Source organism: Rousettus aegyptiacus, unplaced genomic scaffold, assembly GCF_014176215.1.
Source record: "Rousettus aegyptiacus isolate mRouAeg1 unplaced genomic scaffold, mRouAeg1.p scaffold_m13_p_6, whole genome shotgun sequence".
In the NCBI taxonomy this organism is placed as follows: Eukaryota; Metazoa; Chordata; class Mammalia; order Chiroptera; family Pteropodidae; genus Rousettus; species Rousettus aegyptiacus.
In genome coordinates, this window is record NW_023416309.1 from 82,143,709 (window position 1) to 82,168,311 (window position 24,603).

Here is a 24,603-nt window from a genome sequence, read left to right on the forward strand (position 1 = left end):
TTATCTGGATAAATTTCAAGTAAGAAATAAAAGCAAACCAAGTATAACTAGACACCTTTTAATTTTATTGCCTTTGTAAGATTTAAATAACCATTTATTTTATTTACTGTGATTTGTGATTGTGTTTTTCTATTATAAATATTTTGATAGACTTTTTTTTTTTAGAGCAGTTTTAGGTTCACAGCAAAATTGAGCTAAAAGTACAGAGATTTCTCATATTCTCCTTGCACCCATACATACATGTACAGCTTCCTCCATTATCATTACCGAGGCAGTACATTTATTATGTTTGATGAACCTACATCAACACATCCAGAGGACATAGTTTCCATTAAGGTTCACTCTTGGTGTGTTCTGGTATATTCTTTGGGTTTGGATAAATGTGTAATGACAGGTATCCAACATTACAGTATTATACAGAGTAGTTTCACTGCCTTAGAAATCTGTGCTCTGCCTGCCTATTCATCCCTTCCTCCCCCCTTAACCCCTAGTAGCTACTGATCTTTTTACTGTCTCCATCATTTTGCCTTTTATGTTTTTTTTCTGTTATGAACTTTAATGAGTTTGCCAGTGATCTAAATTGATATTTTAAATTTTTGTTTAGGCAATCAATGCTTCAAAAAATGTATCAAAAGCAAAACAATTGATTGAAAAAGCAAAAGCTTTACACATTAGCAGGTCAAAAGCTGCTGAAGAAATAGCAACACCTTTAAGGCGTTCATCAAGACATCATACTCTTCCTGAAAGGAAGAAAATGTCAGACACAGAGGTAAGTATAACAAATATTTATTAGTATAAATTTTCTCCTGTTCTACTGCTTGGATAAAGTTATAAGGTATAATTGTAAGATAGCCTTGAGGTGGTAGAAAGAATATCATTTTTAGTTCTGCTTTAAAAGCCTTTGCCTATAGAATATAGTCTGAATCCTTATCAAGTCAGTCAAGATCTTTCATAAGCTGAACTACCTCTTCCCTTTCTTCAAAACAATTCCCTTTCTCATGTACACTCTTTTGGCTCTAATCACTAAATAATTACTTTCTCCTCAAATGGTGCATTTTTCACTTTTTTTCAGTTTGTAATCTCATGATGGCGAGGTATATGGAATTTGCTCATGTAATTATCTTGTCTATAGCTTCTGCACTTTAATCCTTTTGAAATTTTAATGACATTAATTGTATGACATTTTAAACATTTTTTTCGTATTCTGTCTTAGGACTCTGTAATAATAATAGATTCAAGTCCTACTTCTTTAAAACATCCTGAGACAAATCAGAAGAAGCTTCAGTGTCTAAACGACGTACTAGGGAAAAAACCTAACAAGACTCCTAAAAATGTACCTGGTAATCAGATTTAATAACATTTATGATGAACATTAGAATATTTTGGGGGTAATTATATTGTTCCAGATGCTCTCATTTTAATTTAATCTCTTGTTTTATAAAATGTGAACTTTTGATTGTATTAAATACTTCTTTTTTAATAAGTAAAGTTATAATATAGTAAAACGTTTGCAAAGGGTAACTGAGCATATTTTAAGTTATTGCATTTCTGTATATATTTATCCTTAGTTACGTTAGAAGTTCCCAAACCTGACAACTAATCATCAAAATCATCTGGGTAAATTTTAACATAAATTAAATCTTTAGTTTTTTTCCCTAGACACATTTGCTAAGAATTTCCAGAGATGGGTTGTGGGAATCTGTAGTTTAAAAAATGTTTGTTCTCCAGGAGATTCTCATAGTAATTTGTCAGGTTGAAAGACCAGATCATTATATATAATTTTTAAAAGTTTAAAAGATATAATTTTGAAAGTACCTGGAGATTAATGGAGATGATAAACATTAATACTAACCTAAGTATTTATTTTTCTAAGGAAAAATGAAAGTCGCTCCTTTATTTCTTACCAGAAAGGCTTATAAAACAGCTGATCCTAGCCTTGGTTTTGATGAAAGCAGGTCAGTCCATATCAATTTTTAAATGCCAAAATATTTTATGGAATGTATTTTGTACTTATTAATTTACATTGATGAGAAAGGATATAAATTGTCATTTGAAGCTTTGATGAGTTCATTTTAAAAGATGACAGTATTGATAGTGCTGCAACTGAATTGAGAGATTTTGGTCTTTTGCAAACATTTCGTGACTGTCTTTAGACAAAATAGTGGAAAAATAAACAGGCAAACCATAAACACCAAAAAGCTGATTACGAACCTATTCAGTAAATACTTAAATTCCTACTGTGTACCAGCCACTGTTTCTGGTACTAGGGATATATTATGGGGAACAAAATATGATACATATCTTACACTCTTGAGGATTATACTCTAGAAGCAAAACAATCTATGATTAAACATTAATTGGGCCAACATATGAAATGTGGCAGTGTGCTAAGAAAGAGATACAGAGTTCTATTACATATTAAGTAATTTTGGTCTGGTCAAGAAAGGCCTTGCTGAAGAAGTGACACCTGAACTGAAGGATGAACAGGAATTCATCAAGGGAAGGAAGTGTTCCAACCAGAGGGAATGGTCTGTGCACAGTCTCTATAGCTGGAAGGAACATTGTAAATACAGAAGATTGAAAGCATGCGAGTGTGACTTGAGCATAGAGAGCAGGGGTGAGAGGAATGTGAGACTAGGCTAGAGAGGTGGGTGCCAGCCCAATCAAAAGGTATTAAGGATGAATATGGACATTTGGATTTTGAAAGTTTAATCCGACTGCTGGATTAATTTGACTATTGAATAAAGAGTGGAATGAGGAGGTCTTAGACTGGATGCAGGCATCCAGGTGTGAGATGATGGAGGTATGTACTCAGGTGTTGGAAATGATGTATGAGAAGATTTTAGAAGATGAATTTAAAAATTCTTAATAATTAATTAGATCTGGGTTGCGGGAGAGGAAGGTGTAAGGATGACACTTAAGTTCTGGTCTATGTAAGTAGATGGCACAATGGAAGAACACCAAATTTAGGGACATCATGGGTTCGGGTTATTTTTTTCATATTTCAGTTTTATTGAGGTATATTGTTAAATGCACAAATCTTAAGCATATAGTTTTGATAAATATGTTAATCAAGATAAATCTTTTACTCCAGGAAAGTTACTTACTCTTTTCCTGCTATCCCCATCACCACCATAACAAAAGGTTACCTACCACTATTCTGATTTCTATTACAGATTAATTTTATCTGTTTTAGAACTTCACATAAACTTTATATGTATATAAAGTTGTATATATATATAAGTTGTGTCTAGTTTTGCTCAGTATGCATACACAAAACTTCGTTCAGGTATAATGTATGTACAGTAATGTGCACTCATTTAAAATAAATGGTTTGAGGTTGAATTAATGTACACATCTGTGTAATCACTACCATAATAAAAAATACAGAACATTTTCATCACTCAATAAAATTCCTTCATGCCTCTTTGCAGTTAATCCCTGTCCCCTCCACCCATAATCCCATGCAGTATTTTCTTATCTGCTTTCTGTTGAGATAGATTAGCTTGCCTTATCTAGAATCTCATAGAAATCAAATCATATAAGAGGTACACTTTTGTCACTGGCTTCTTTCAGTCAAGGTCTTTTTATTGCTGAGTAGTATTCCTTATATACCACAATTTGTTTATGTTTTATTGATGGTCATTTGGGTTATTTCTAGTGTAAGGCTGCTATGAACATTCTTATACACATGTGGACAAATGTTCTTATTTCTCTTGAGTTAATACCTAGAAGTGGAATTACTCTGTCATTAGGTAGGTGCATGTTTAACATAATAAGAATAAACCAAAGTACTTTCCCATGTGATTATTCCATCTTATAAATGGAACAAATATGAGAGTTCCAGTAGCTATACATTCTTGGGGCTTTTGGATGGTAGGTGCTAACATTTTGTGGATGTTCTTGAAGTCATTTTTTTCTACGTATGCTTATTTTAAATTACTTAACACTGATAGACTTGTTCTTATGATAAGCAAAAGAATTTGACCAGCTAGGATCATAGCTGATTAAATCTTTTCAAATTAAATTAAAAGATATTTTATAGATAGTTAATTTTTTAAGTGTTTATAAACTTAGCTTTCTTTTTTCACATTTTTTCTTAAAAAGTCAAGATACATCTGAAAGATTTCAGGATTGTGATGTGCAAGTTAAAGCAAAGCGTGACTTTCTAATGAGTGGTCTGCCAGATTTGTTGAAACGGCAAATTGCAAAGAGAGCTGCTGCATTAGATGTGTACAATGCAATGAGTACTAGTTTCCAGAGAGTTGTTCATGTACAACAAAAAGATGATGGTAAGCTTGTTAATTATTATCAAATATTTACTTTCAAAATGTTAAAAGTGGTGAAATATATCGTAATGGAAGGAGACTAAACTTTGGGTGATGAATACACAATGTAATATGCAGAAGATGTAGTATAATATTGTATACTTGAAACTCATAATTTTATTAACTAATATCACCCCAGTAAATTTATACAAAATAAATAAATAAAACATTAGAAGTAATATGAAACCATGTAAGTTGATTTAAGATGAGGCTAAGGGTTAAGTGTAATTTAAAGCCTCATCCCGAGTCTTGGACTCACTTTACTGAGGATGTAGGTGGGGCCAAGAAAGCCAAAGGCATCCTCAGCCTTTACTCCTCATGCCAGGGGACAGCAGGCATGTGTGTGGGACCTTAAGTGCATGTTGAGAGGCACTGTGTTCTAAAAGGAGAGCAATTCCCTTCTGAAATTATAGCTATGTGTGAACAAATTATTTTTAAGAATCTCTCATAGGAGCTCCAGCCCTGTTCTTGTCCAAGCTACTGTTGAATGATTAAGGGAAATCTGTCTCCACAACAGCTTCTGCTGTTTAATAACATACCTATCTTTTGGTATATTTTCTGGAATAGTTAACAAGTGGCAGTGCTTCATTGCCGTAGTTCACCCTATTCTCACATGCACTATGCACAAGAGCGAGCACAGGCCTCTTAAAGGAAGGTGTTAGCTTGATCATAACCTAATTCTATTTGTATTCTAATGCTGTAGCAACCACAATCTTACTTTACATATATGATTTTAATTTGCAGGTAGTGTATAAAGCCTTATATCTTTACTTTGTCATTGTTTCTACCTGAGGTTATTTTTGTAAGCACAAAAACAGTTATATTCTCCTTAACGGGTTTTGTGGTTTGGTTTAGTGCACTCCTATTACAAAATATACACTATGTTTTATTCTTTCTTTTCTTTTGTGTTTTTGGCCTTTGTACTTTTTGAGGTTTGTTCAGCCTCTTATTTGTGTGGAGAACTCCCGAGCCAGTCTTTATTCTACTTTTCTTTTTTTCGCATCTCTGCCACTGGCCATTCAGTTATTTTTTATTAGTTCAGCTTTACATAGTGTTTTCTAGTAGTATGTTTGACCATAGAAATTAGTTATGCTTTTCTTCCCTGATTTTGATAAACTCATTTTCACAGGAGCGCTACTGTAAAACTTAGCATGTCTCTTTGTAAATGAGCAGATGAGGCAAGCACACAGAGAAAACTCTCTTAGAACCTTAAAGATTAAATTTTAAACCAGGATGCTAATAGACCCTGAAATTTTTACTCTGAGTAGCAAGGTAGATTTAAAAAGAAAATTTGCTAATAGATGCTTATTTCTAACAATTGGGAGGAAAGACTAGGTAATTTTTATTGTGTTTGTTGGAGGTGAGGTTTTTGTTTCCTTTGTACTGTACTCATCTGAGTTTTGGTACTTTCATATTAACTATGTAGTTGTTAAGTCTTTTCATGTTTACATACTTGACATTTGATAAATGGATAGGATGTATATGAAAGTAAGTAAGACAAATTTTTTGTTTTTTTAGGGTGCCATTTGTGGCATTTGAAGCCACCTGCTTGTCCTCTCTTACTTAAACTTAAAGAACTGAATACTAAAGTAAAAGATCTCTCGAAATGTGTTATTGCTCTTGGTGAATTTTCAACATTGACTTCAAATTTGAAAAGTAGTAATTCTGCTATTGGGGTAAGTATTAGAGAGCTCATCCATTATAGGGTGTTTCCTTCACATCTTTCAGAGGAAAAAAATTGGATATCTACTATCGTAGCCTAAAGTTCATTTTTTCCTAGAGTCTAGTTTTAAAAAATAAATCCCAGTCGAAGTATGCATTTCTTTCAAATGCACACAGAGTTATAAAAACATTTTACGCATTAATGATAGCCAGTTTTAAAAGATGACTTTATATAGCACATTTAGATACTTTATAACATAATAAATGTGTAAAGTACAATTAGTTGAAACAGAAAACAATAGAAAGATGAACTAAGTCCTTCAAAAACTACAAATGCACCTTTGCCATCAAGGTTACATTTAGTAACTAAATTTAGTTACGTCGATATTGACATAGACAGAAAGTTGGTAGTATTGTGCTTAATGTTACCAAATGATGTGGCTCTATTATTAAGCATGTTATTCTTCATTTCAGTTTATGGAGAAAAGGAAAGATTTTACTGAAGAAGTAAGAAAACTTTTGCTGGAGGAAATTAAGTGGTCAAATCCTGAATTTTCTTTGAAGAAATATTTTCCTTTGTTTTTAAAAAAACAAACTGAGCAACAGGTACCGTCTGAATGTCATCGTAAACAAGGTTAGTAATAATTATTATCATTTACTTTAACATTTCACTTTTGAAAACACTAAGGCAGTCATCAACCCATGGAAGTGGTCATAACAAAAGGAAGATTGCTTGTGGTTGGCGGGGAGGAAACTGAAGGAAAGCATCTTGTGCAATGCAATGTTAGCCCTAGCCTGCTTCCAGAGATGCCAGCCTAAAGACAGCTGTAGTTAAAATGTTAATGTTAAAATATTAATAGTTCACTTAAGGAAAGCTTTATACGAGATAATTTGAACTAATATAGCTTGTACAAAGGCATTCTAAAAAACAAAATATTCAGCTTGCTTTCAGTATGCCACCTTTGATTCTTGCCTTTCACTTCATAAGATTATCGGATATTAAAGTTTTTTGTTAATTAGTAAGCATGTATATTTCTGTTATTCCCCAAATAGAAAGTCCACAACTAGAGCCTGATGTCAGTCAAAAAGAAACCAAAAGAAAACGAGTGGAAACTGAAAATCATAAGTCAAAAAGAAAGAAACCAAATGAGTATTCAGAAAGTTCAAAAAAGATAAATGGAAAACCAAAAGAACTTGACAAAAGAAACAACTCCACTGAAATAAAGCTAGATTCTTCCAGAGGTCTATATTTTAAAACATCCAGGAAGAAACAAACTGCTTTGAGGACAACATGTAAAGTGGAAAGAGAAAAAGTAGAAGATTCTGATATTCTGATAATCGATGATGACAAAGAGTCTATATCAGAAATATCTTCTGTTCCTGGTAAATTAGATTTTCTCTCTCTGGTCCTAGAATTTTTTTTTTTAAACTCTCACTTCCCCTTTCTTTTCATATATGCTTGTTGCAACATTCAAGTAATATATATTTATAAAATAAGAAGTGGAAACCTTACCAATTAGTCTTACAGGTCACATGTAACAAATTGGTGTTTAGTCTTTGATTTTTCTGTACTTCCATAAATACACATGCTTTTTAAAAAAACAGGGATAATACTATACATATTATTTTATACTTGTCTCTCACATCTCTGAAATGTTCCCATTCAGGTTACCCAGCATTTCCAAAGTATCCTATTGAATTGATTAGTCATCTATTTATGTGGCAGAGTATGTTTTGATATTGTACGGCAAGTCTCCCATCATTTTTAAAGACAGTTTTCATCATCTGCTCTACTAAATGAACTATAGTTCCCCTTACCCCTATAAATCCCATTAGAGTTTTGATTTTGCATTAGTTTATAGATTAATTTGGAGTAAATTGGCACCTTTACAACATTCCATATTCTCAGTGGGGAATACAACATATATCTTCATTTACCGAGGATGACTTAGTTGGACCCTTGAACATTTCTTTCCAGTGGTCAAAAGAGCCTCCACTAAAATTATTCTGTCTTTTCTCTTTAGATATTTTTTATGGTACAAATTATTTTTCACATTTCTATTATTCTTGAGTGGTTATTAAAATTTAAATGTGTACTTTTAAACCTTACTGTCATGAGACGTTATGGTGGTTGGTTTTTAAGGGGGCATTTGATGTGAAGAATTTTAAATGTAACATTGTTTTGAAATGGACTTTTTGGCATTTTGTAAATATTTGTATTTGTATAAATAGTTATTATTACATGAAACAGTAATATGAATGTCTAATAATATGCTTATGTCAAGGAGTAAATACTTTAATATGTATTTTTTGCTTTAGATTCTGGAACTGAAGACATGCTTTGGACTGAAAAGTATCAACCTCAGAACTCCAGTGAACTCATAGGCAATGAGCTAGCTATAAAAAAGTTACATAGGTTGGTAATATTTATAAAGGAATTGAGAAATACTTTATGAATCTAGTTTTATTTCATTTTAAAATCTAGAAATTGTAATTATAAAGTAATACTTAGTACAATCTTTAAAAAAATTTTAAAGGAATTTTCAGTGAAAAGTAAGTATCCCTCTCTTTTCCATACAGGTAAATGTATTATTAAAGGATTTTTGTAAAACCTTCTAGAAAAAATTTTATTCTTAAATTTTTTCCTTCCTAACAAATGGGATCATGATACTACTAATTCACTTCCATAATCTTTTGTCTACAATTCCCACATCCAAAAAGTTTTGAAAACTGAAAGTTTATTAACTTTATTACACAAAGTTTATTATGGTCTTGATTGATCTCGCCTCGTACGAGTTCATACATTTTTTAAAAGATAGAAATAGTAACTGATTATGAATGTACTACCACAGAGCTCTTTAGGGCTGTTATGGGATATATGGTATATGTACCAAATTACCTTTCTAATATCTGAAAAATTCTGAACTCTAAAACTCACCTAATCCGAAGGATTTCTTATAAGGAATTGCAACTCATAATAAGAGTTAACACCTTGAGCGTGGCACTGTTATAAGCATTTGCATTGTTCTTAGCTCATTTAATCCTTAGAACAAAATGAGCGTAAATACTGTTGTCCTTATCTCATAGATGAGGAATCAGGCCTAGGGAGGTTAAATTATTTGTCTAAGGTCACAGCTAGAAAGTGGTGGAGCTAGAATTTAAACTCAGATGGTCTAGCTCCAGACTGGAACTTAATCTGATGTATACTTGGCATTGTATATTAGACATCTTTTATGTTATCACACAATCTACCTAAATTCCTTTTAGTTTCTGTGTACTAATTTCCTGTATAAATGTGCCATAATGTATCTTTTCACCTGCTGATGTACTTCTAGGTTTTTCCTCTTGGAGGCTAATATAAACAGTGTTGCAGTGAATATCCCTGTGTATATAATCTTGTGTATTTAGGCAAAAATTACTTTATTGTAAAATACTGATGCTCATGTAAAAATATTTTAATAATTATCGATTCAGAAGTGCCATGAAGTACTTTAACAATATGCCGTAACTTCCTCCCACCAAATCATTTCAAGATAGACTCTACAAGATACCTATATTCTGTGAATTATTTTTATTAACATACATTTTCTTATGTCAGTTGGTTGAAAGACTGGAAAAGAAGAGCTGAATTGGAAGAAAGACAAAATTTGAAGGGAAAAAGAGATGAGAAGCAAGAAGGTATTTTGAGTCATTTTTTTATACTTCACTGAAAATTTTTAGATTAGCTAAAAACTTTTATTAAATTTCTTAATCAGTGTCTTATATTTGGCTTTCTAGTTTTTGTACATTCGATTTCCAGCATGTATTGCTAAGACGTTTGTGAGATTTGATCATTGGATTTGGTGAGGTAGAATTGCTGCTTAAGCAATTTTTTTTTCTGCATAAGCAATTATTTTGTATGCATTTGAATAATTTTTCAGATCTGTCAGAGAGAATAGACTTCAAAGGCAGTTCAGATGAAGAAGAGAATCGTCTTTGCAATACTGTTCTTATAACAGGGCCAACAGGAGTAGGGAAAACTGCTGCGGTCTATGCTTGTGCTCAGGAGCTTGGATTTAAGGTTAGTAATAGCTACAGTGGAGCAATGGTAATATAATAACTACATTTGAATTAAAAAAAAAAACCATTCTGCCATTTTTAATACACTCTTTTAGATATTTGAAGTGAATGCCTCTTCTCAGCGCAGTGGAAGACAAATTCTGTCTCAACTGAAGGAAGCAACTCAGTCCCATCAAGTAGACAAGCAAGGTGTAAACTCACAAAAACCTTGTTTTTTTAATAGCTACAACATAGGCAAGTCACCAAGTGAGTAAATTATTTTCTGTGTCATAACTGTTTGAAAAAATAATATCTAAGAAAAAATTTTAATAATTTGCATTTGAACAATCATTTTCTCTTTTCCTACACATACACATGCCTTTAAATTTTTTTCCTGGACTGTTTTAAAACAAATCTCAAGACCATAATATAATTTTACCCATATATACTTGATATCTCTACGTTATAGGACTTTTACAAAGCATAACCACAATATCATAATCAGAACTAATAAAATTAACTCTATACCTTAATTTGATCTAGTTTAATTTTTCTGTTTTCAAATGGTTTGTTCAAATCAGAATACACACCCCAAAAAAAAAAAGGAAAGAATCCAAACAAAGCCCACATCTTATATTTGATTAAAAGGTCTTACGTTTCTTTTAATCTCTCTAACAATACCCTTGTCTTTTTTCTTTCCATATCATTTAGTTGTTGAAGAATATGGGTCATTTGTCATAAAATTTCTCACATTCTGGATTTGGCTCATTGTATCTTCATGGTATTAGTTAACATATTCCTCTTTACTATGTTTATTGTAAACTGGCAGTTTGATCTGTGGCCTGATTAGATAGCTTCGGGTTCTGTTTTGGGGCTAGCTAGCATGCATGCATAAGTAGGACCATGTATTTCCTATAACATCATAGCAGGACATACATAATGACTGGTTATCACACTTTTAGTGATATTGAAATTGATTGATGAGTTTAATTGTTTTCCATTATAAAGTTCTCCAACCGAACAACATGGAAAAAAGGTTGTTTGCATGTCTTAGCTGTTGTGAATAATGCTGCATTAAATATGGGAGTGCATATATCTCTTCAATGTCCTATTTTATTTCCTTTAGATATATACCCGAAAGTAGAATTGTTGGGGCTTACAGTAAATCCATTTTTAATTTTTTCTGAAACCTTCATATTGTTTTCTATGGTGGCTGAACTCACAGTGTACAAAGTTTCCCTTTATTCCACATCCTCACTAACAGTTGTCTTCTCTTCAAATATTTTTGTTCTCTTTCTTTCCTCCTCTGGCAAATCCAGTTATATATATTTTAGATCACTCGAAGTTTTCTCAGAGCTCACTAATTATTTGTTCAGTTTTTCAGTCCTTTTCCTCTCTTTCATTTTGGGTAGTTTCTATTACCATTTATTCAAGTTCACAAATATCTTTGCAGTATCTGGTATGCTGCCAGTGCCATCCAATGTAGTTTTCATTTCACACATTGTAGTTCTCATTTCTAGAAGCTTAATTTAGTATTTTTTATATCTTCTCTTTCCTACTGGTTTTCGAACATATGAAATAGTTATAATTACTGTTTTATTGTTCTTATCTACTAATGCTGTCATCTGCGTCATTTCTGAGTTGGTTTCAGTTGATTCCCTTCCACCCCCAATTATGGATTGTATTTTCCTGCCTTTTTGGATGCCTGATCATTTTGACTGGATGTGTAGTTAGTTTACCATGTTTGATACTGGATATTTCTGTGTTCCTATAACTATTCTTTTATTTTATACTGGGATGCAGTTAAGTTACTTAAAAACAGTTTGATCCTTTCAGGTCTTTTATGCTGTGTTAGGTGAGACCATAGCAATATTTTAGTCAAGAGCTAATTTAACCCCATACTTAGGCAGAATCCTTCTGAGTACTCTGTCCAGTGCTACATTAATTATGAAGTTTGCCATTCTCTTTAGTGGGAAGAGTAACTGTCCCAGCTTCTATGAGCCTCAGGGATTATTTTCCCCAGACCTTCACTGATCATTATTCAATTGAAGACTTTACGGGAAGCTTCTGCAGATTTCCAGAGCTCTCTGTGTCTCTTCTCTTTGGTATCCTGCTGTATGAACTCTTATCTCCCTTGCCTTCAGTCTCCATGACTCAGGGAAATCTCTGGACTGGTTTCCCCTCCTCACTGTGACCTAGAAATTCTCCAAAAGCAATAAGCTAGGCAATCCCTAGAGTTCATCTTGTTTGTTTCTTGTCTCTCAGGTATCACTGTCCTTTGTTGCATGATATCTAAAGTTTTGAAAAGCATTGTTTCAAATGTTATGTTTTTTTGTTGTTGTTATTTCATATGGATGGGCAAATCTAGTCTGTATCTTGGCCAGAAGCAAAACTCTGTTTTTCTTTTTGTGCTCATATTGTTTGATCTATGGCTAGGAGGAAACCTTTTTAATTAACTTGTGTCCTTGCTTTATGGCTTGTTAAGATGTTCCAGACCTAGAATAAGCTCTTTCTCCGAGGAACTGATTATTTTGGTGGCAGGTTCTTTAAAAATAATATATTGATAAAATTTAGCTAAAAACTTATGAGTACCTTAAAGTAGAAATTGGCATTTTCTAAAACCAATCTTTGGACTGATGCCAGTCTATGATCAAGCATTCTTTGGTCTATGACAAAAGTAGGAAAATAAGGACAAACTAGTGAATTTTTTGATAAATTGAAATCTATTCAGTATAAAGAAATGTTTTTAATATTGTGTTAAAATGCCGTTTTTACGAAATGATACTAATGTCTACGATTTTTTCAAACTCAAATTTTTCGATAATTTTTTCAAACACTTATAAGATGGAAGTTATATGATAAGAACTGTGGAGATAGGAGGTGCAAAAAAAGAGAGTAGGACATAGCCATGGAATTATGCACATATGATAGTATGTATAGACGATCCTGCCCTGAGGCCGTATGATGTAATTAGGACATGTAAAGACTGAATCAGGGTAGTTATTGGGGAGAAAATGCTCTGGAATAAATGCTGGATGCCATTGGCTTTTTGGGGGGAGGGGAATCAACCATTTATTTTTTGACTTTGTGTCCATCCTCCATAACATCTCCAGAAAAACATTTACTTGCAGTATCAATTTACTGTAGGACTAAGCCAAAGTTTGACAACAGAGTTCTATAATGTGCTCAGGCTGTATACAATTATCACTTTTCCTTCAGCCTTTTCTTACCTCACGTAGGTATAGAGAAAGTAAATGGAGGGATTATGAACGTTATTTAATTCAGAATATATGCTTCTTTGAAAAAGAGTATCTTTTCCAATCGACTGGTTTTGCCTTCTCTACTGATAGAATAACTAACAATACAGTAATATTTGAGTATATAGAGCATTCGAATATGAGAAAAAATTTCTGTATCTTTGATCTCTAACTGGTGGAAAGATAGACTGAGGATAACTCATTTTGCTGTCAGTTTAATTTTTAGAATATTTATCTTTAAGTGCAATTTGTTTTTGGCAGAAAAATTAAGTTCCCCAAGGAAAGTTGTTACATCACCAAGGAAACTTCCTCCGCCATTACCACAAAGTAGTGGATCAAAGCGAGCACTTCCACCTAAAACTTTGGCAAATTATTTTAAAGTATCTTCCAAGCCAAAAAATAATGAAGAATTAGGAGAACTTCTGGAAAACAATAAAGGTAAGACATTAAATTGACAAAATAAACTTGACATTTTTAATGCTAAAGAACCTAAGACATAAAAATATATTTTTTTATGATAAAAATATGATCATTGCTTGAGTGCCTGTTTTTTAAACTTAGCTATGCTGAAGGTCCAACATAAGAGTTTTGATATTTTATTTCAGTTTTGATAGAGAATTTCAGTTTGAGCTTATTCTGTGGAAATATCCAGTGTTCTATTACAAGTTGATTTTTTATAAAATATTAATATTTTATTTATGCAGGAGTCAAAAATTTTTTTGAACAGAAACAAATTATTCAGACTAAATCTACAAACGCAACTAATTCAAATGTCAAAGAATATGGAGCTGAGGAACCCAACAGGAAAAATGCAACATCTCTCATTCTTTTTGAGGAGGTAGGCTTACGTAGGTATATATTCGTGATACCTCGTGGTAAAAACTTATTCTAAAGATTACTGTATGTGTTACTGTAAAGTATTTCAAAATAGCCAAGAAAGTCAGAAATACTGCATCAATTTGAAATTAAAGCAAATGGAATTGTCAACCATAGAAGAATTTTTCAGGAAGGTGATTAATGCAATCTAGGGTTATTAATTATTGTTCATTGATTTTAGAAACGATTTTGACTCATATTTATCCAGTTACAGGTGACTGCATTTCTTTTAATGTTTGATAATTTTTTTACCCTTTTAATATTGTAAGATGTAAGGTTTTGGCATGGGCTGAATTCATACTATTTGTAAATTCATAGATTTTGTTTCTAACAGACATATAGTATATCGGCTATGTATACATAACTGATACTCAGTAAGTGTATTGTTGCTTAGTACATTAATATTCTAATAAACAATTCTTAGGTTGATGTCATTTTTGAGGAAGATGCTGGGTTTTTGAATGCAATCAAAACATTCATGGCGACAACTAAAAGACCTGTAATTCTTACTACAAGTGGTAGGTAACAATGATTTTACAATTAATTATTTTTGGTTAAAATATTTTGGAAAAAGATTCTAATTTTAGTTAGAAATGTTCCTTTAAAAAGTTTGCTAGTAGGGAGGGAGGGAGCAATTGGGGGTTTTGTTTTAAGAACTATATAGATTAACCAATGTACTGTATACTGGAAACTAATTAAAATAAGTAAATAAATTTTTTAAAAGTTTGCTGGTAAATTAAGTCTTTTTTTCTAAAATGAGGAGGCTTAGATCATTTTTAAACTAAGAATTATTCAAATTTGCAATTGATCGGCAGTCTTAAGTAATTATAAAATTAATATACTACCTTGCAAATAGCAATGACATTAAAAATGGGTTTTACTTTGAATTACTGTGTTGGGTGTTAGATATTTAGGAAGCCAATAGCAGCCTGGGATGCAGATAGATTTATGGACTAGCCAGTAAAGAGGTTTTGGTGGGGAAAATAACAAATCCTTCTCTTTGCCTTTTACTCATAGTTATAATTAGATCACCAAACTTCATTCATTGGTCACTTTTTTTTATGGAACCCAGCCTTTTTGCAATTCCTTAATATTGAATTTAGCCATTCCTTAATCCCTGATAATATACTTCCATAAGGATTATTGCATATTTTAGCTAAAGTAAGCCATCATCAGCCTAACAGAATTGGTCCACCTTCCTAATAATTTTCAAACTCATACAATTTTTTTATGATAAATATTGTATTATGACATTGTTTTCTAATTTCATTGTAAATATTCAGTATATCTTTGCTATGGATTTTTTAGCAAAATGTATTTATGTTAGACTCCACTTATAAATTAATGGCCCATGTGACAGTGATTGTACTCTAAAAGTTTCAATAAAAATTGTAATAATCACAAATTAGATGGCAGTTTAAAATATCACAACTACTTTAGATCAAGATAGAAATTCAGTTTCTGTCATTTTATACTTAACATAGTATTTCATTTTTATTACTGATAAAATACAGAATATGTTCATAGAAAGTATAACTGGAAAATGTAATTTATTGGTCTTCATGTTTAAAAAAATGTTTTTTTATATAGATCCAACATTTAGTTTAATGTTTGACGGCTGCTTTGAAGAAATTAATTTCAATACTCCTTCGCTGGTAAGATTTGCATTTTGATGGTCATAAGTTATATATCACAATTATGTAAAAAATGATTTATGATATTTATGATTTTAAAATTTAGTTGCTAAGGGATAGGTTAAAATTTTGAGTTTTTGAAAACTGGTTATTATTAAAATATTTTTTCAAATATTCAAATTTTTACTAGACTCCTATGTTCACTGTTTTTTTTTTCATAGTAACAGTGCTTAAAATGCCCTTAAGCGTACAATTCGATAAATATTAACATATGTAAACCATGTAACCATTACCCAGATCAAAATTTCCATCACATCCAAAAGTTCCCATGAGCCCTTTTCTGTCAGTACTCCCCTCCCCAACCAGAAGTAACCACTATTCTAATATGTTGTATTAACCTTAATATTAAGGTCAATGTTATGTTTTGTCAGTTCTGAAATTTCATATAGTATGAAATATGTTCTTTTTATCTGGGTTCTTTTACTTAACATTATGTTTCTTAGATTTATCTGTGCTGTTCTGTTGGTAGAATTTTTGAGTCATCTGCATTATGCTATTTCTTTAACTTTTAGAGAATCTACCAAATATGCCTTTAGTGCATGAGAATTCTGGTAGCTGTTGTCCGTCTTTTTAGTGTTAGCCATAGTGGTGTCCATGTCTGTGTGTTTACATGTTTGCTTTTGTTAATTAGCTTTTTTGAAGTATAATTAATGTACAGTAATATTCACCACTTTAAGTGTATGACTCAATGAATTTTGAGAAATACAGATACATTTTCATTATCTCAGAAACTTTCCTTACACCCCATTGTTTTTCTGTAATTTTTGCCTGTTGTAGTTTCATGTAAATGAAATCTTATAATTGGTGTTTTTTTTTTTTTTTTTACTTTATTTTATACAACATAATGCTTTTTCAGATTCATTCATGTTAACCTATGTAGTAATTCTTTCCTTTTAATTAATGAGCAGTATTCCATTGTATGGATATACTTCATATATATAAATATGTTGTCACACTCACCTGTTGATAGCCATTTGAGTTGTTTCCAGGTAAACTGTAAATGAAGCTGCTATGAATATTCACATTAAAGTCTTTGTCTAGACATATATTTCCATTTCTTTTAAATATTTAAAGGTGGAATTGTTGGTCCGATTAATATTATAAGACCTTGACAAACTGTTTTCTGAAGTTCCAATGATTTGCATTCCTACCAGCAATGCATGAGAGTCCAGAAGTTGGAATTGTCCATTTATTTGATTTTATCCATAATAATCATTATATGTTGGTATCTCATGGTTTCAATTTCCATTTCCTAATGACATGATGTTGAGTATCTTTTCATGTGTCCATTTGCCATCCGTATTTCTTCTTTGGTGAAGAATCTGTTCAAATCTTTGCCCATTTTTAAAATCAGTTGTCTTCTTATGGAGTTTAACAGTTCTTTTCATATTCTGGATACAAATTTGTATTGGATATGTATTTTGTAAATGTTTTCTCCCAGTTCGTGGCTTACCTTTCTATTTTTTTTTTTAATTGTAAAGGTAAAAGGTTTTAATGAAGTCCAGTTTACCAAGTTTTTCTTTTATGGTTTATGTTTTTTGTATCCCATTTAAGAAATTTTTACCAAACCTAAGCTTACAAAGTTTTTATAGAAATTTTGTAGTTTTGACATATTGGTCTTTAAGTTTTATATGCAATATGAAGTAAGGCATAATAGTGATTTGTTTTACTAGTAGATATCCAATTGTCCCAGCACTGTTTGTTGAAAAGACAGTTTTTTTTCTAGTGAATTACTTTCTAGTTTTGTCATAAATCAGTAGACTATGAATAAGTCTTACCCTGTTCCAGAAGTGTGCAGAAGTGTGTGTGTCTGTAATAAAGTCAAAGATTTCATAGGGGAAAATATTTTGTCTTATTTACTATAAAGTAAAAGTGGTAGTAGTTTTGTAAAATCTGCAAAATGTAAATAGTTTTATGTGTTTTTTAGATAAAAAAGCTTTTCATTAACAACAATGGGAAGTGAATTTTACATGTTGTTTTACAAAAAATATATGATAGCAATATTAATGACCACTAAAGTGGAATATTTTATTTGGTCCATTATCCCCAACAAATCATGTTTTTCATTTTTTTTTTTTTTTTTTGGTTCTTGTTTACATGATGCTTTTATGCATACATTGATATAATTCTCTAACTCTGGTTTTTAAAAATTATGCTTTTTAGTATTATTATAGTATTTATAATTTTAATGGCTGTAAAATAGTCCATCAAGTTGTACTATTATTTAATCCTAAGAGATCTTCTCAAGGTTTAATAAAATTGTCTCCAGGGTTCAGGTTGGAGAATCTCCATAAAATTTTTCTTAGATATACACAGTTAATAAAAGAAGTATATATAAATGCTTTTAATTTGGTAGTGTTTTCCTTTATATTTTTCCAGATCAGTTTCATTCTCAATAAATGCTTGAGATATCATGAATTTTAGCAAAGTTTAACTTTTAGAGACGTGTTGTTGATGTATTTCCGTTAACTCTACAATTGACCATTTTTCTTTCTTCTGTCTTACTCTCAGCTAAATGTTGCCAGCTACCTACAGATGATCTGCTTAACTGAGAATTTTAGAACTGATGTAAAAGACTTTGTAACATTGTTAACTGCAAATACTTGTGATATCAGGAAAAGTATCCTTTATTTACAATTCTGGATTAGAAGTGGAGGTGGAATTTTAGAAGAAAGGCCATTATCCTTGTGTCGTAAGTTGATGTGTTAGAAATTTCTGTAATGGGACCCTATGTTAAAATATATGCTATGCCAAAATATTTGAATGATTATGAAACTTTTGAGCATCTAGATATCACGTTAATCTTAAAAATAAAAATACCTATGTCAACTTTGTTGATGAAAAGTTTTGTAAATATTAAATGTGGATAAATAGAATTAAACTGAACTTACAACAAATTGTTACTTAAACATTTATAAACATATAGTTTCTTATAAACAAATAGAATTCTATTAGTAACTTCTTTTTATCACTTATATAAAAACGGGAGATTTTTCCATATATAAAAATTATTTTTATATGACTGTTGTAAGTTCTCTTTTAAATAGTCTATAATTATATTTTTTCCTAAAAACTTTACAATTTCAGAAATGCTTTATTTTATTATCAGTCTTTAGTCATTATTACATAATTCAAGTCACAGGTGCTTATTGAGGATTTCCATGCCAGGTGTTGTGTTTATATGAATAAAACATGGTTCCTTCCCTGAAGAAGTTCATAGTTTGTAGTTTCCATGCTCCACAGTGACAGTTTTGTAGTTAGAGTCTGCTCTGGGAAATATACAAATATTTAAATAAAACCAAGGTGAAGTTCTGTAATATTAATCCTGTCTCAGTTTTTTTTTATTTCAAATTTTTAATATGTTCTTTTTCAAAGTAGACAGCTGTACATTTAATTCAACAGAAGTTGGTAGTTTTCACTATTTCTTGCAAGTAAATATAATAAAACATGGAAAATAACCTGTTATAAAAAAACAAATTATCACCATACTACTGGATATAAGGTGCTATACTAAGACTTTACAAGACAAAAACTCTAATTATAGCATTATTTTCTTGAAGTTCTTATATGCATTTCATTCCTGTCTTTTAAAAAAACACAGATACGCACTCATTAGAAATTCAAACAGTGCGGAAGTATGAAAAGTAAAAAAGATCTTTTTCACTTTTAAAGGTAGCCACTGTTAGACCTTTATCTATACATATAAAAATATTGCTTCCTACTTATTTAGCAAAATTAACCAATACTATATATAGTGTATAACATTTTCCTTTTTCTTCACCCAACAATTTGTCAGTACTTAACAGTTCTACTTCCTCTTTTTTCATAGCTGCATGCTATTTCATAATATAGAATGGCTGTAACATAATATAGTTAACGATTTCCTATTTAGGGACATTTAAGTTATCTTCAGTTATTAAAGTATACAGTGAATATCTTTATACATACATTCTTGAGCATGTCTCTGAGTGCTTCTGTTGGAGAATTCAAGTGTGGTTGCTGAGCCAAAGGCTATATATTTTACATTTTGATAGGTATTGCCAGGTTGCCTTCCAAAGATAATTGTACGAGTTTATGTTCCCACCAAGAGTATATGATGTTTCTTTTATATGCAATTTTGGCAAAGCTAGGTTATCAGTCAGTTTAATTTGCAAATTTTAAAAAGTGAAAAATCAGTATCTTTTAATTTGCATTTCAATGATCCCTAGTGAACTTGGACATTTTTTATGAGTTTGTTAGATATTTATTTGTATTTCTTATGTGGCTTTTTATAGTCCTTGCACTTAACCTGTGTTTGCTAGAAATGTTTGTATTGTACTCTTTATGAATTAAATACATATGTGGAGAAGAACAAAATGGGGGTCTAGGATCAAAAGATGCCAAAGAATCTTAGATTTAAATATTTGCAGTAATTTGTTAAAAATATAGATATATTAACAAAACAATTTTTTATTAATTTTGAAGGAGGAAGCAGAAATGTGCGACTTGTTTGCTCTGAAGATGGCTCTGATTCTAAAAATAACCCTAAAAATACTAAGAGGACTCCTGTGGACCTTCCCAAATGTGACACTGGCTGCGCTGAGACCTCGTTTGGCCTTAAGAACATTTTTTCCCCATCTGAAAATCTGTTTTCATTTTTGAAGGTATTTTCAATGGCTAGTTTAGAATGTTAAATTTATATTCTTTTCATCTTCTCAACACTCACTCCTATCTTTTCAATCTTAAGGTTAACTTAAATTTGCTTATAATTTTCATAGGCTTCAGATTTCTTATTTTAATATATTGTAACTCTTTGACAAATGGTGCATAAGCATTGCTCTAAATGCATATTACATATTTAGAATAGAAATTAGAAATATTTCATATAAAAAAGACAATTTCAGAAAAAGTATTGTTTGCACATAGGACCTTCTAATTATTGAATTGGGGTATATCCTGAATATTAAAGAATTTAATTCTTCAAATTAACAGTCTAAATTAGTTTTTAGATTCATAGTACTATTTTGGTGTATTAAGGGACTGTAGATTAATAAAATGAGGGGTAGTGACTCTGAAAATAGAATACAAATGACACTATATTCATATGGGTAGAAAAATGTTTAAACTATGTATTGTTATAACATTTCTTTACTCAAAATTGTTTTTCAGCACAAAACCAGAACAAAGGAAGAATGGCATAAGCTCATCCAGCTTCTTACAGAATTCCAAATGCGGAATGTAGATTTCTTATATAGTAATCTTGAGTTCATTCTACCATTACCTGTTATCATTTCAGAAACAGAAAACCTTTGTGGTTCATCAGTAAGTGTGGACATCAGTGCAGCAACAAAAAATATGAAATGTCTTGCTAGGAAACATTCTGAAGGAGAGAAACCATTTAAAAAGTCACAAAAAAAGAAACATAAGAAAAAGATGGTAATTCTAGATGATAGTGACTTATTTGACACAGGATTGGACTTTTCTGCATCATCTTCTTCAAATTCCGAAGAAAGCAAAACCAAAGAAAGCAATCCAGAGACAAAGAAACCGAACAAATGTTTAGAGGCTAACATTGAATCTATTCCTTGTCCTCCTAAAACACCAGCAGAAAAAAAATGTTCTGCCCTTATTTCTCACTGTTTAAATTCTCTCACTGAGTTCATGGATAACATGTCCTTCTTAGATGCCTTTTTAACTGATGTAAGGGAACAGAAGGAACTTGGTAAAAATGACTTTAGTTGGACAAATGGAAAGGTTAAAAGTGGACTTTGTGATGAGTTTAGTCTTGAGACCAGTGATGGATGGACTTCTCAAAGCTCTGGAGAATTAAAAGCAGCTATAGAGGCTCTCAGCTTTACTAAGTGTTCTTCTACTATTTCCAAAGCATTGGAAACCTTGAATTCTTGCAAGAAATTAGGCAGAGATCCAACGAAAGACCTTACTTTTAATGTTTCACAAAAGCGCAACAATGTGTACTTTAGTCAGTCAGTGGCTAATTTAGAGTAAGTCTTATTCCTTTCACTTTTTATTTTTCAATTACAATTGGTAAAGGGGAAATTATTAGGTTCTTACTAATTTTGAAATGCTGGGCTTTATTGATCATGGTAACCCCTTGATATCAGTAATGTAGTTCTAATGAGACAGTTAAGGAGACTAGTCTGAATGCTGGGAAGAAAAATGAGAAATTAGGGTGGGTTAGAATTGGGAGACTCTTGAATGACAGAAAAGGGTTTGGACTTGCTGTGGTAGAGGGCAGGTAGCCATTAGAGATATTTCAGTATGGGAGTGGTTGATGGGTCGAAATGATACAGGAAATTAATCTGGGATCTAGTTAATCTAGACTAGACCAGAAGCAAGGAGAAGCAGAAACCAGAAGCTGGTTGTATTTGAGATTGTTGCATTTTTATAGGGCATTAAAAATAAGTAATGCATTACTTTTAATTTACAGCTGTTCTTGGAAGAGGGTAGCAGTCATTAAAAGCGTATTTTCTAGTCGATCTCTTCTGAACCTGGGTAATAGACAAGCTAGCATAATTGAATATTTGCCAGCTCTTCGAAACATTTGTAGGACCGAGAAGCTAAAGGAACAAGGAAAAAGTAAAAGAAGGTAAAAGCTCTATAAAAATAACATTTCAGAAAGCAATTTCAAGATTAGTATTCTCATCGGATAGAAATATTAATAAATTATCATTTTCCTTGTAATCTTGACAGGTTCCTGCATTATCTTGAAGGAATTCACCTTAACATGTCAAAAGAGGTTGTGAACACTTTGGCGGCTGGCTTCCCTTAATATTCTGCATTACCAATGCCTTGTACAGATTGTGATGTGGTCCCTAAGATACATTTTTATATTGATGTTCATGGAAGAGTTTCTCTTAATGTACATTTAAAACAGACTGTATATTTTTTATTAGTGTGTGAATATTTAAAATGAAAAAAATTGTGTTATAAATTGTATTTATGATGTAGTATTTTTTTTTTTCTGAATTTTTTGTATTGTCTGATTTAGCTTTGTTGGAGTATTTTTGTGAGTGATCTGTTTCTAGGAGGTAGAATTCACCAAGATAGTTCTAAAGATGTTTCAATGCTAAACTAATAAATAATTTTCCCCTTTCCTGGTACCTTTTAATCCACCTATCTTCAAAACCAAGTGTCAGTACTCTCAAGTTGTAAATGTATGAATCTCCTAGGTGATAACCTTTTTAATACGTTTACACAATCCAGAATAACAGTTACATATATAATTCATAAGAAAACTTCCTGAGAAATCATGCTTCATTTTTAAAAAAGATCTTGATAAATTTTAGTATGCTCCAACATATTTTACCATTGAATCATTAAATATTGACAGTGAAATCAAGATTATGAATTGTAGTTTTCATGTTTTTTACCAGTAAGATATGTGATATCTTGTATAGTTTGCCAACTTAAATCACTTGCCTTGTACATTTTTCTTGTATTTTTATATCATTGGTGTTTTATTTCATAAAGATATTAATGATGTTAATATATCTACTTTAGACAAACTGTTATTCATTAAAACCATAACAAAGAATTCCACTGAAGGAGATTGTATATAATAACCATTTTCATTTAAAGTTATGTTTTTGGAGAAAGCATGTATTTTTAATTATAAGGTTGTAAAGTACCACATTTCACTTAAAATAATTTTTGCAGTTACATAATCAGGTGTACCTGAAAATAGTTTTCTATTTCAGGTGTTTATATTAGCTTAATATTCAGTTAAATTATCTGGTAAATTACATTTTCACCTCAAAAGGATCCTGATTTTGTACTGTTGAAAAATATGATACCTGCTTAAAATGTATATGAAGATGTTTTTACCTCTTGTTTAACCTACCTTTTCTTGTATTGGTAATATGTTGATTAAATTAAAGACATCCAATATTTAAGTAGTTCTAGATGTAATCATCTGAGTAATTATGGATATTGTATAGGTTTGGATATAGGCTATATCTTACAGGTTTTGTCCTGTACAAGAGAGAATAAGATCTGAAACATTTTTTAATGTATATAAATTAACTTTTTTTCTGTCAAATACAGGCAGAGTTCATTACCTGAAGAGCCCTTACCTGTAAATTTTGTCTTTTATTATTAGGAAATTCTGATAATCCTCAGTAATTGAGGAACCAAAGTTAAAATAAGTCCATAGAATTATATCTAAATGATGAAAAATCAAGAATTGAGATATTTTCCTTCTTAAGAGGGACACATTTAATATCTTAGGCTTAACATAATTTTGGGAAATTTGTTTTTTCTCAATTCTTAAAGGTGATAAATTCCTGTAAGATTTAGATATACTTTTGTGATAAAAGTAAGAAAATTTTGATGAGTTTTCAATACTTAGGATCCTACCCTACCAATGTTTAAAACAGACACATTTTCATTTATAGCTATTTCTAGAAATATGTGGGAAGTATAATACCATGTGTCTGGCATGAACAACTGGATGGCTGGTGTGGCTATTTACCGAAGTATAAAACAGTAGCAAAGAATGTGGTTTGGAAGAGAATGATTTTAGACATGATTGAGACATCTACGTTTCCAAAGTGGGGATATTTGTGATACAACCATACAACTGTAGAGTTTTACGTGTCTATGGTAACAAGTCTAGAGTGTATCCTAAACTACCTAAGGAGTTTCAAGGTGCTGGAAGGGAGGACTTTCACTTATTTTATACATTTCTGATTATTTGAAAATTTCCCCAATAAGTATATTTCACTTTTTAAAGACAATGCTTTGACATCA

The 24,603-nt window shown here is 31.3% G+C and overlaps 1 protein-coding gene across 1 annotated transcript in view; it reads left to right on the forward strand.

The window, feature by feature from the left end:
* ATAD5 (ATPase family AAA domain containing 5) overlaps positions 1-23,747 on the forward strand; it is a 32,672-nt gene extending 8,925 nt beyond the window's left edge. The window contains exons 4-23 of the mRNA XM_016152493.2: positions 605-769; positions 1,214-1,340; positions 1,874-1,955; positions 4,108-4,292; positions 5,847-6,004; positions 6,465-6,624; positions 7,044-7,373; positions 8,310-8,406; positions 9,589-9,668; positions 9,911-10,050; positions 10,145-10,295; positions 13,547-13,723; positions 13,990-14,123; positions 14,586-14,679; positions 15,752-15,816; positions 18,367-18,547; positions 20,320-20,498; positions 21,004-21,836; positions 22,283-22,441; positions 22,546-23,747. Coding sequence (XP_016007979.2) covers positions 605-769; positions 1,214-1,340; positions 1,874-1,955; positions 4,108-4,292; positions 5,847-6,004; positions 6,465-6,624; positions 7,044-7,373; positions 8,310-8,406; positions 9,589-9,668; positions 9,911-10,050; positions 10,145-10,295; positions 13,547-13,723; positions 13,990-14,123; positions 14,586-14,679; positions 15,752-15,816; positions 18,367-18,547; positions 20,320-20,498; positions 21,004-21,836; positions 22,283-22,441; positions 22,546-22,624 — 3,576 coding nt within the window. The 3' untranslated portion in view covers positions 22,625-23,747. The remainder of the gene's footprint in view (positions 1-604; positions 770-1,213; positions 1,341-1,873; positions 1,956-4,107; positions 4,293-5,846; positions 6,005-6,464; positions 6,625-7,043; positions 7,374-8,309; positions 8,407-9,588; positions 9,669-9,910; positions 10,051-10,144; positions 10,296-13,546; positions 13,724-13,989; positions 14,124-14,585; positions 14,680-15,751; positions 15,817-18,366; positions 18,548-20,319; positions 20,499-21,003; positions 21,837-22,282; positions 22,442-22,545) is intronic.
* Positions 23,748-24,603: the final 856 nt, after the last annotated feature.